This window comes from Rhinolophus ferrumequinum, chromosome 7, assembly GCF_004115265.2.
Source record: "Rhinolophus ferrumequinum isolate MPI-CBG mRhiFer1 chromosome 7, mRhiFer1_v1.p, whole genome shotgun sequence".
Taxonomy (NCBI): Eukaryota; Metazoa; Chordata; class Mammalia; order Chiroptera; family Rhinolophidae; genus Rhinolophus; species Rhinolophus ferrumequinum.
Window position 1 is genome coordinate 52,312,936 of NC_046290.1, and position 11,724 is coordinate 52,324,659.

Below are 11,724 nucleotides of genomic sequence, written 5' to 3' on the forward strand. Positions count from 1 at the left end.
CTTGTGGGACAGGGTGGTCCGCTGCTCCCAACCGAGCTGCCTGGGTGTGGGGGTCACCGAGAGTGGCTCGTCATCCTCAGGGGACACCCTCCCATTCTCCCATGTCCATGGAAAAAAGTCCAGACCAATGTCAACGATTTTATTTCTTGGTAAGTATCAGTGAGACTTTTCTAACAAATTGGTGAAGATAATCACAAAAGAAAGGATTTGGTGTAGAGGATATTTAGTCGGTTAATAACCAAGCAACCAAATGTGTGCTTTGATGACTTGGAAATTAACACTCAAAAAGATTCATTATGAAACCGCCCTGATGTGGCACTTTTCCTTTAAGAGTCCCTGTGCACACGTGTGTTTCAGTTCTTTAAGCCCCTGAGTTTCTCATGCATTGCAATTTTTCTTTTCTACACATTTTCCTCTCTTTTTGGCTAAATGAATAGCATAGTCACTTTCTCTTACCCACATGTTCTTTCTTGAACACCATATTTAATCATAATGCCACATCTGTGTACTTTGAAACTCATACAAAAATCATACAAAATCATATCACATCACAACCGTCTGGCAGAGGTACTAGCACCTGACACTGTGGAAGAGAATGGAACATGTTGTGGTAACTCGTTATTTTATCAAACCATAGGAGAATTTTCATAATGTACTAAGTCATTTGTTTCTTTCTAGACAAAAGCTCTAATGGACAAACTTCAGAAGACTGTTTCATCTGAAGGAAGATTTAAAAATCTCAGAGAAACCCTTAAAAAGTATGTCTATAATAATTATTAAATTATCCGTAATTCACAGCTGTATTTAAATAACTTATATAGTATACAAATAGTGGTCTACCTCCTACTTTGCCTTGAAAAGAAAAAACCAAATGGGAAACAGTTTCCATCATCGAGGTATTTTTCTTGTTTTCCTTTTCATTTGGAATACTGTGCATATATTACAGTAAGTGTCTTATTGGATGTACTCATGGTATGCAGAGATTTTGAAATAAAAAGAAAATATCACCATAGTAAATCAAACCATCTTTTACTATTAAAAATTTTATTTGATATTTCTTAATCTAAGCACAATGTTATTCTGTGGTTTTTAAAATGTAAATATTATAGTACCTATTGATTACTGTTATCTATTTTGGGCCTTTTATTGCTGGATCATTGAGAGAGAGAGAGAGAGAGGGGGGGGGAGGGAGGGAGAAGGGGAGGAGAGACGAGGGGAGGAGACAGACTTTGTTCTTAACGATCTGCCACAGGTACTTGACTTTCTCTGGAAAAAACGTTAGTCCTGTGATGCCGCAAGTGAAAGACAGACTCATAGTGATAATACTAGTACAATAGCTATTCGCTGAATACTTACTAAATGAAAGACTCCATGCTAAGTATTTGATGTGTTTTATTTAAGCCTCAACTAACTAGAGAGAGAAGTTTAATTGTTTCCATTTTACAGATGAGGAAACTGCGGTTCAGAGTTGGCCCAGCATCACTTAGTAAGTGGTCAAGTTGGGACTCAAACGCAGTTAACTCTGGATCAGAGGTCCGTGTTCTCAGCTGTAGACTCTGGGAAGACCCAGTATACCCCACCTCAACAAACAAACAAATAAACAAACAAAAAGTAAAGGTCTCACTTTAGGGTGCAGTTGGGATATTAACTACATCTATACCTTCTAAAACATTTAAGTACTAACTAAAACAGAAAACAAGTTTTACAAGCTTTAATCACATTGATTTTTCCACCCAGTTCTTTAAGGTTGAATGTTTGCACTTTAATGTGAGAACATAGGGATTTCCTACGTACATGCTTCTACCCCTCAGAGGAGTCTGGCCAATTTACAAGTACTGCAAACAAATACTGCAAACAAGAATTGCTAGCAAATGTTTTGTGTTTGTCTAAAGATATCCTGTTGTTTGAACATGCCATTATCTCAAACACATAGTAAATCACGGGCCATAATTTTGTATTCTATTCTATTGTGAGATGTATTTAAAACTCTGCATGTCATGAGTGTGCTTCTGAAAATGGAATTAAAAGACTTTATTCTTGAGGATTGAAGCAGCATAGTTGCCTCCTGTCAAACTGAGGAGAGAAGTCAACATTTGTGTGAATGAGCCTGAGAAAAGTGTCTCTTGGTCTTGCAGTTGTAATCCTCCAACCGTTCCTTATCTGGGGATGTACCTAACGGACTTAGCATTTATTGAAGAAGGGACACCAAACTTTACTGAGGAAGGCCTTGTCAATTTCTCCAAAATGAGAATGGTAGGTCATAATTTCATAATCAGCCTGTTTCAATGACTTCACTGGCTAATGGAGAAGAGAGTAAGTCATGAAAGTCACTGTTTGCTTTTTAATCTCGAGGTAGAACAGATGGTGGACCCTGGGTCTGGTACCTGATGTTGGCCCATTGAGGGCCGATTGAGGAGATTTTCAGCTGAGCCATTTCAGCTGGCAGTCTGGGCAAATGGGGTGGGGAATAAAGTAAAGCTCCAGGGATGACGGTCTGAGACTGACCAGTGATAGACAGATAGTAAAGGCTTCCTGCTGGACAACCGGGTTCTGAGTACCAAGTTAGAGGCAAGGAGCCCACGGACAGTAGCACCCAGAGCTTGCCACTCCTAAGCTTGAGGCCACCCAGCACCAGCTGTTTCCTTGATTGTGAATTGAGCTGTCATCTTGCTGTCGGCATTTCATAGGGCTCACAGAATGGCTGTAAAGCCCTGGGCATAAAGAATGATCCAGCAGGGCTCTAGATACCTCACTGGAGAAAGTGACTGACTATGCTAGGAGAGCCCTCCAGAAGAATGTGCTGTGATACAGGGAAATACTTTTGCTTTGCTTTTGTTGTTTCTCCGTTAGATATCGCATATTGTCAGAGAGATACGCCAGTTCCAGCAGACTTCCTATCGAATAGACCATCAGCCAAAGGTAATGTTGTATAAATGTTTATAGTTGTAAGGTAACTTAATAAAGAAGAATTAATGAATTAGAAACAGTAGTACAGTTGATCAGTAATACCAAAAGCTGACACACAGTAAAGACCAATAGAGCAGACAAATCTTTGGCAACTCTAATTAAGAAGCAAAGAAAGAAGGCAAGAAACACCAACTTATCATCAAGTTCTGTTGATTTTACATCCTGTATTTCTCTTGAATCTGTCTACACCACCACCACCCCTGGTCCAAGCTACTGATTTCTGTTATGTGGTCTACTTGCATTCAATCTGGAATACAAAGTCCATTCTACAAATTACAGTCAGAGAGAATTCTTTGAAACATAAAGTAGAATATGTCTGAAACGTGCATAAACTATTTTATTGGTTTCTCATTGCTCTTAGGATAAAGAAAGAGGAAAGTCTCGTGTCCCAGAAGTCTTGCATTATGTGGCTCCTACTCATCTTTCAAGATTTAGCTCACGTTATAATACTTCCTTTCCTTCTTCCTCACTCCATCCCAGCCACAAGTGGCTTACCTTCTTTCCTTCCTTCCTTCCTCCTTCCCTTCCTTCCTTCCATTTTTTAACTGACATTATTTTTCAGAATCGTTTTAACTTTACAGAATAATTGAGAAGGCAGTACAGAAGATTCCCATATAACTTACAGCCAGTTTTCCCTACTGTTTCAAGGAACTTGACAAAGTTATCCTAAAACTCATAAGGAAGCTTAGAGAGGTAAAAAGCAAAAACAAAAACAATAAACAGACAAGGACTTTTTTAAAATAGAGAAAGCTCTTCCTTATTCTCCTTATCAGGTACAGACACATATCTTATACCATAATGAATAAAACAGGACTTTACAGGCACAGGAATACAAATGAAATGGAGCAAAATAAAGTCCAGATGCAGATTTTATCTATATGAAAATCTAGTAGGGGATAAAGGAGGCATTTTTAAAAAGTTCCAGAAACAAATTGATTATTCAGTAAATGGAATAGGAATTTTGGCTCTCCATCTTATACCATTCACAAAAATAAGTTCCAGATGAGTTCATTACCTAAATATAAAAAGAAATCTTAAATTATTTGAATAAAATATAGACAAAACAGTCATGATCTTTAGATTTGAAAGACCTTCTTCAGCACAGAATGCAAATTATGAAAGACAAACCTGGTAAGTTCGCCACACCAAAATTAAAAACTTCTACATGACAAAAAGCAATTGTTTAAAAAATCAAAATACAAGCAGTAAACTAAGAGACGATATTTGTAGCATATAAAACAAAGAGACAGAATAAAAGTATTCCTATAAAGCCAAAGAAAAGTATAAACAACTCAATAGAGTAATTGACAAAGCTATGATCGGTAGCTCACAGAAGAAGAAACAAAAATGGCCAATACATAATTGAAAAATGCTCAATTTTACTGGTAAGAAGAAAAAAAATGCAAATTACAATGAGGCATCATTTTCACCCATCAGATAGACAAAATTTTTAAATATTAATAATATCAAACATTCATTTGGGTATTAGTAAGATAACAGGTACTCTCATGTACTATAGGTACAACAGTTTTGGAGGTCATTTTACATCATCTTTTAACATTAAAAATTGATATACTGAGTAACCAGAACTCTTACACGTGGCTGGTAAGAGTAATATGGTACAACAACTTTGGAAACTGTGTCATTTGGATGTTTCCTAAAGGGTTAAATGTGCATCTACTTATGACCCAGCAATCTCCAAGGGGGAAGTGAAAACATGCCCATTAAAAATCTAGTATACAATGTTCATGGCATTTCTTAATAACAGCCGGAATTGGAAACAACCAGGTGTCATAAATAGATCAATGGATAAACAAATGTGGTGTTTCTATCTATGCAATGAAACACCTTTCAGCAGTGAAAGAGGGCAGACTACTGATACATACCATAAGGAGATGAATCCCAAATCATTATGCTAATGGAAGAAGCAAGACACAAAAGAGAACATACTGTATGATTGATTCCATTTACATCATATTCTAGAGTAGACAAAGGTAATACATAGTGATAGAAATCAGATCAGTGGTTGCTTCTGGGAACAGATTTGACTGGGACGCTGCATGAAGGAACTTTCTGGGGTGGTGGAACTATTCTATATTGTGATATATATATATGTGTGAGTTGTATGGTGTAAACATTTGTCAAAACTAATCAAACTAATTTTACTTATGTAAGTGATCTCTCAATAAAAATAAAGAACCATTTTCATAGAAATACCTCATGCCCCAAGATTTTTATTTCGGTGTAATCTTTTTTCCCATTTCATTTCTAGTCTCTACCCCAAGGGAACATTCCCCTGTGAGTACTAGGAAGCATACGAACAAGGATTTCACTGTGACTTTGTGTAATAGTGAAATATTGGAGTAACTGCACATTCATTCATGTGAGATCATGAAATAAACACTAATACATCACACTCTTAGTACTATAGAGCAGGTTGGCGTGGAAGCGCACCACAACTTCTTCTTTTATTCTTGAAAGCAGAATAAAATATACAGTATGATACCACCCATGATGGGGGGAAAAGATTTCTGTAAATACATGTAATATCTAGAAAGACAGTAAAGCATTTGAGAGAATACAGATCAAATGATAACAGTGTGCCTCTTGAAAGTACCCGAAGAGTTGGGAGAGAACTAGAAATTTGATTTTTTTTTTATACACTGAGAATATATATATATATATATATATATATATATATATATTTTAGTTGTATAAAATTTTTTAAATGTTTAAGAGAAAATGTTAAATTGTGTCAAATTCCATTCAGAAAATATACGTACTAGTGTTCTAAAAAAACTGAAAGTGAAGATTTCTCTTTTTCTCCAGGTCACTCAGTACTTGCTTGACAAAGCCCTCATCATAGATGAAGATACGCTGTATGAGCTGTCGCTAAAGATTGAACCTCGGCTCCCTGCTTGAAACTTTGGCCTTGCCCCTGAGTCTGTGGAATTTTCATGGAAAGCGGGATGGACAGAACTGCATGCCATGCCTCCCACAGTGCAGTGAGGACAGCGGGGATGGAGACGAAGCCAGTTCTCGTTTCTCCACGGAAGAAGACGGAACCAAACTGGAATTCTGTCTCCAGCCAGGGAAGCCCAGCTGTTCGGGGTCAAAGACAGATGCTTCAGACTTGGGTGGGAAGGTGAAAAGAGTGATATTTGGTAAAGCTGATGGCACATTTTGCATAAGAGAATGTAAGATGGGAGACGTGGTAGCCATTTTAATGAAGGAGGTAAGAAGGTTACTTTCAAACTCTGCCCCAGGTTCTGTTAGAACTTGGGGACAAGGATTCATGAAAAAGGCTTGTGATGTTTCTCTGGCACTTTATTGGCCTGGGTATATCTACCAGTCTTCTCCTAGGATTTAACTGCTTCCGTTACATTTCCTTTGTTACAAGCTTCCAGAAAAGCTGAGGCTTCCTTTTTAGGAATGGGCCAACATAGAAGCAATTTCAGCCTACAGCATGTGCATGGTTTTCAGTGCATGGAGGAATAATGGCATGTTCTGAACCTGCTTTTTCAGTCTTTAGGCAACAGGGTAAGAAAGACATGATGAAAGTCAACTGGATTTGTATGTAACATTTCTTTAATTAAAAGTCAGTAGGCTGTGCCCCAGAGGATTCCAGCCAGTAACTGCGTGAGGTGGGGTGGGGGCTTCTTCCTGAGCCTGTGCTGCCCAAGAAGCCAACACCCTCAGAAGGGCAGGTTCAGAGTTTGCTGAAAGGTGTCTGCATACCTCACCGACAAAACTGTGGAATAAGACAGAGGCCACAAAGCGCTGTGGGGAAGAGTGGGTTTCAGTAAGTGAAAAGATACAGTACTCATAAGTCGTCTCTGCACCTTGCTGTGTTTCTTTTCTTTTCTCCCCCCCTCACAGTAATGTGGGAATCGATTTTGATTTACACAAACCATTTTTAGGCTTACTATGAGCATTGGTTGTATTTTTTTTTAAGTTGTTTAGTTGGATTTTCTTTTGAAAACCCACAGTTGTGTGTGCTATTGGTAGGCAGTTCTTCTCCAACCATCTTTGTTTTTAAAATTTGAGGTATTTCTTTGTGAAAAGGTTGTACGTGTATGAGAAATGGGTGCAACCACTCAACAGCCTTTATATCCGAAGACCAACTGCAGGGCTTAGTCCTGCCACCCTACAGAGAGCTCTGCTTTAAAAGGAGAAAGAGAAAATATATACAGTTATTGTCACCTGAGCCTACTGCACCTGACATTTTCACTTCGAGGCATGAAGTATATTGATGCTGACAATCAAAAAAATCGATCTGTCTGGCTGTTTTCCCTCTTTCTTTGCACTTTAATTATGTTGTTAGAGCTAACCGCTGACAAATTCAACTTGCTGGCTCATAAGACCCATTGGAAGCACCAGCTTTGATAACATACCATAGAGATGGAGAATGTACATTTTTCCTGCATGGTAAGGGCCATCTCTGTACATAACTATATAGTGAAATATCAAATAAGTAAAAGAAAATATTTGTAATATTTGAAGACCATTCAAAAACAATACTTTCAGTAGCTCATATTAGCCAACAGTGTAGCACTAAATCCAAGGAGGGTTACTTATGGATGCTGTGGATGCTTTATTTTCCTTTTTCACACAAAGTTGCTTGTTTGTTCTCCTTAGTCCCAAATAAGAGGTTGATGCATCTTGATGCATGATAAGAAGCATGATTGTTTGGATCTTAACAGTGCATAACTGCAATATATTTCTCAGTGTTCAGAAACTGAGGGCTTGAACTAATAATACATGTCAATTGCACCAAGCACCTAAAGGTCTTGCAGAAGAAAAGGAACGTAAAGGTTAACTTTACATAGTCTTGGAAGGTGAATTAAAACCAGGACAAATCAGTGAAAGGACCAAACATATAGTACTTCCAGGCAAAACAATACATGGAAAGGTCATATGATTCTGCCTTGGAGTCCCCAAAGTCTTCCAAAAGGGAGGGGATGATTCTGTGTGCGCTTTCCCTGGAAGTTTGGACCCTTATTTCGGTGACCAAAATGTTCCAGAGCCATTCTTATTAAAGGAAAATTGGAGACAGGAATTTCCAAATGCTCTTCTCTCTTTGGAACGCGGATTTTCCTCAAGTAGTGACAAAGCTTTCACGTGTATTTCCTGCAGAATGTTGGAAGCGCCCCCCAATGGTCAGCTATGGGCACTGTCAATTGCTATGCTGACCTGTAGTGTTTAATTGAGCTTTACAAGTCCCTCCAGCTTCCTAGAGTCTGAAGCCTTGCTGGAACTGTAAGAGAGAGAAATCTGCCTCTAAGGGAGTTCCTTCTAATGACATGCACCATTTCTGGACCAGCAGAGGTAGGAATGGGCATTTTAAAAACCTCAATTTGGTCACATTTAAAATCTTCAAAAACAGTCTGTGATGTTTTTTCCAGTTGCTAAAGTACCCATCCTCTTCTGCTTTGCAAGCTTTGTGTGTGTTGTTGGAGCATGCACTCCCAGCTACTCGAGGCTGCCGCTGCCTAAATTCCACTATATGAGACCTGTTTCTAAGAGTAGATGAGAGGTCAACCTCTAACAACCAAGTAGCAAACACTTATATTATTGCAAAATTAACCTAGAAAATCAGAAATAAAACCCAATTTCATGCTTGCATAGAAATGCCCACATTTTGTACTGTCAATGAAATTATCTTGGGGCTTTTAGGGAATGCCGTTGGTTATTAACTAAGACATCCAGTTTTGCTACAGGGACAAATCTCTTACTTAGGCCAATATATCATGTGACAGATTGAGGCATAAAGTAGAATGTTGTCACTTTTCCTTAGTATTTCTCTGAAGGAATTTAAAGAGGGAATTTTAAATGACTTGCAATATTTAAAGTGGCTCTCACACAAAGTCCCCATTACTATTTGTTACATTTCAGTACATCTTAAAGTACTGCTTAAAAACAAATGAAACTCATAGATACTGAATAATTTGAAAGAGGAAAATCTATTCCATTCCGATTTGGAGAGTGCATGTGGTGATGGCCCAACACGTCTTTTTCTCTCACGGTATTATGCAAGACCAGACCTTGGGTCAGCAATGACTGGGCCACTTTTAAATTGTTCACTAAAAAGAGTAATGCAATAAGAGGGGCTATTCTCAATAAAATTAACTTTTATTTAAAATAAAGGGTTTTATTTAGCTTTTCAAAGTTTGATTTTATTCTTCCTGAAAAAAATCTTTCCCTTTGCTTTAACATGTAAGCTTTTTTAAAAAATCCAACCTGTAAAATTGATCATTTTTACTGCTATTGAAATGGGATAAAATGATGACTATTATTTGTGGTAAAAGAATAGATCCAGGCTAATGTCCACAGCCAGAAGGAATAAATGAGTAAGATCCATTCTCATTTCAGTGAAGACAACAGATTGCAAGTTTGAATAATGACTTGATTCCAGATGCCACAATGTGAATCCTGGTAGTAAGACTTGAGTCAATGAAATCTAATCAGCGTGTCATTTCTTCATTTCTATTAGCGACTTAAAATTAACACAGGAGAGAGCGACACAGACAACAGTAGAAAGAAGAAAACAGTCATTGTGTTGTAGATGTAAACACATGAATCACAGCGTTCGTCTTGGCTACCACACAGCATGGCATTCACATTCTGGTTGATTACTCTTGATCTCATCTGCTCAAGAAAAATAATAGTTCTACTTAATGATGTGGAACCAGTCTTTCACACAACCCATTTCATTTTCCCCTAGAAAGACAGTTATCAAAAAGCATTGGGCTAGGCTGCCTGGCTCGGAGTCCTAGGCCCAGATCTATACCGACAAGCTGGGAAACCTTAGGCCAGTGCTGAAACCTCTCTGAGCCTCAGTTTCCTCACCTGCAAAATGGAGTTAATAGTAATTTCTGTGCTCCCTACCTCACATGGTTGTCAGGACAAAATGGGTTAGACTATAAAGTCCAAATGTTAGGTAACATGATTACCATCCTCATGTCTCTTTTGCAGAGGATTTAAATGTATTTCTTTGTTATTTGTGTGTGTGTGTAATGGATAAACCCATGCGAAGTACATTGTTTGTGTCCAGTTACTTGGCAAATCTGCTGACTTTTGTAATTCCGACAGAGGGGTTTGTGCTGTGGCCTAACACTTGCCTGGTGAGGTGTGGGCTACACCTATATACAAATTAAACTTTAACTTTCTTGAATTATCCAACATCTCAGACTCATATTATTTTCATATTTTTCTAAATTATTTTCTTCGTAGCAGTGAGCTCCTTCAGATACATTTTTACTTCTACAGTTCAGGGAGAATAAAAAATTTAGAAGTCCATGTTGCAAGCACTCAACTATCAGACAATTTGAGGGACCTCAAAAGAGGTACTATCTTTCCAGTGCTTCAATCTTTCCTGTAACATCCCCAGCCCATGTTTGACTATCTCCAGGCACACACAACTCGCTATGGCCTGAACACCTTTGTTCATCTAATGGCAACTCAACGCTTGGGAACAGCTGAGGCGAGAAGGAAAGCTGCAGAGGTGGAGGCCTGGCCCAGCCATCACTAGCTCTGATCTTGGACAGGCTCCTGAGCTCCCAAGGCCAAGTTCCTCATCTATAAAACAAGACTCACATCTGCCCCTAAAATTACTGCAATTTTTACGTGAAATCATATATATGAAAATACTTTTAAGTTTTGTCAAGTAGATGAAGTTGCCCTAACATTGAGAGTTGAAGAGATCATGAGGCAGCTGTCGAGCCCAAGCGAGAGCTGAGGAAAGGAAGAGTTGGGGTCCTTCCTATCCCCCTGGCTTACTTTCCCAATTCTGACACGAGCAATCCGGCGGGTGAGGATTCCCAAGGCCTGATTCCATTCATCTGATTCCTGGGCCAGCCCACAAGACTTGCCCTTCCTTGTCACTTAAGGCTGGGCCCTGCTGTATCCGTGCTCCAGCTGGAGGAGTTGGCAACGATGAGAGAGGAAAATAGCGTGTGACAGGGATCATGTTTGAAGGATTTTTGGAAATCTGGATCTCTGCAATGAGTCGCATGTAGAGGTGTCACCCTTATCAGCTACTTTGTAATGTGCTTGAAAGGGACCAGGCCCCCAAAGAGTTGCACCCCAGTTTCTCAATCATGTTTTAGCTTCTCCTCTTCTGACCTTACTAACGTATATAAAATTATTACACTGTAAGATGAAGTGTTGAGACAAGGTGTGTGGGTGGGCACCCTGAAAGTCCATTAGTCAGGAATCGGGAAAAAAGAAAAAGGGGTTTCTTATTGTAAACTGCCATTCTTTTGTGTGGTTTTTTTAAATTTATTGGGGTAACAATTGTTAGTAAAATTACATAGATTTCAGGTGTACAAGTCTGTATTACATCATCTATAAATCCCATTGTCTGTTCACCACCCAGAGTCAGTTCTCCTTCCATCACCATATATTTGATCCCCCTTACCCTCATCTCCCACTCCCGACCCCCCTTACCCTCTGGTAACCACTAAACTATTGTCTGTGTCTATGAGTTTTTGTTTCTCATTTGTTTGTCTTGTTCTTTTGTTGTTTTTGGTTTATATACCACGTATCAGTGAAATCATATAGTTCTCTAAATTGCCATTCTTTAAAACTTTCCATGCTCTTTAAAAACCTCTTCCTTTTCTGGGTCTAGGATCTGGGCTCTTTCAGGGTCACTGGATTTGTTTCACTTGGTGCCTGAACTGCCTTGAAATTGTGTGTGCACAAAGGAACTATTTTGGAAAGAAATAAGCCTAGACTCCTCCCACCATCCCCACTCCA

At 38.8% G+C, this 11,724-nt stretch overlaps 1 protein-coding gene across 7 annotated transcripts in view; it reads left to right on the forward strand.

Moving 5' to 3' along the window:
• RASGRF2 (Ras protein specific guanine nucleotide releasing factor 2) overlaps positions 1 to 10,141 on the forward strand; it is a 223,569-nt gene extending 213,428 nt beyond the window's left edge. For all 7 annotated transcript variants that reach the window (XM_033110501.1, XM_033110502.1, XM_033110505.1 and 4 more), the window contains 4 exons: positions 679 to 758; positions 2,136 to 2,253; positions 2,851 to 2,919; positions 5,797 to 10,141. In XM_033110501.1, coding sequence (XP_032966392.1) covers positions 679 to 758; positions 2,136 to 2,253; positions 2,851 to 2,919; positions 5,797 to 5,889 — 360 coding nt within the window. In that variant the 3' untranslated portion in view covers positions 5,890 to 10,141. The remainder of the gene's footprint in view (positions 1 to 678; positions 759 to 2,135; positions 2,254 to 2,850; positions 2,920 to 5,796) is intronic.
• Positions 10,142 to 11,724: the final 1,583 nt, after the last annotated feature.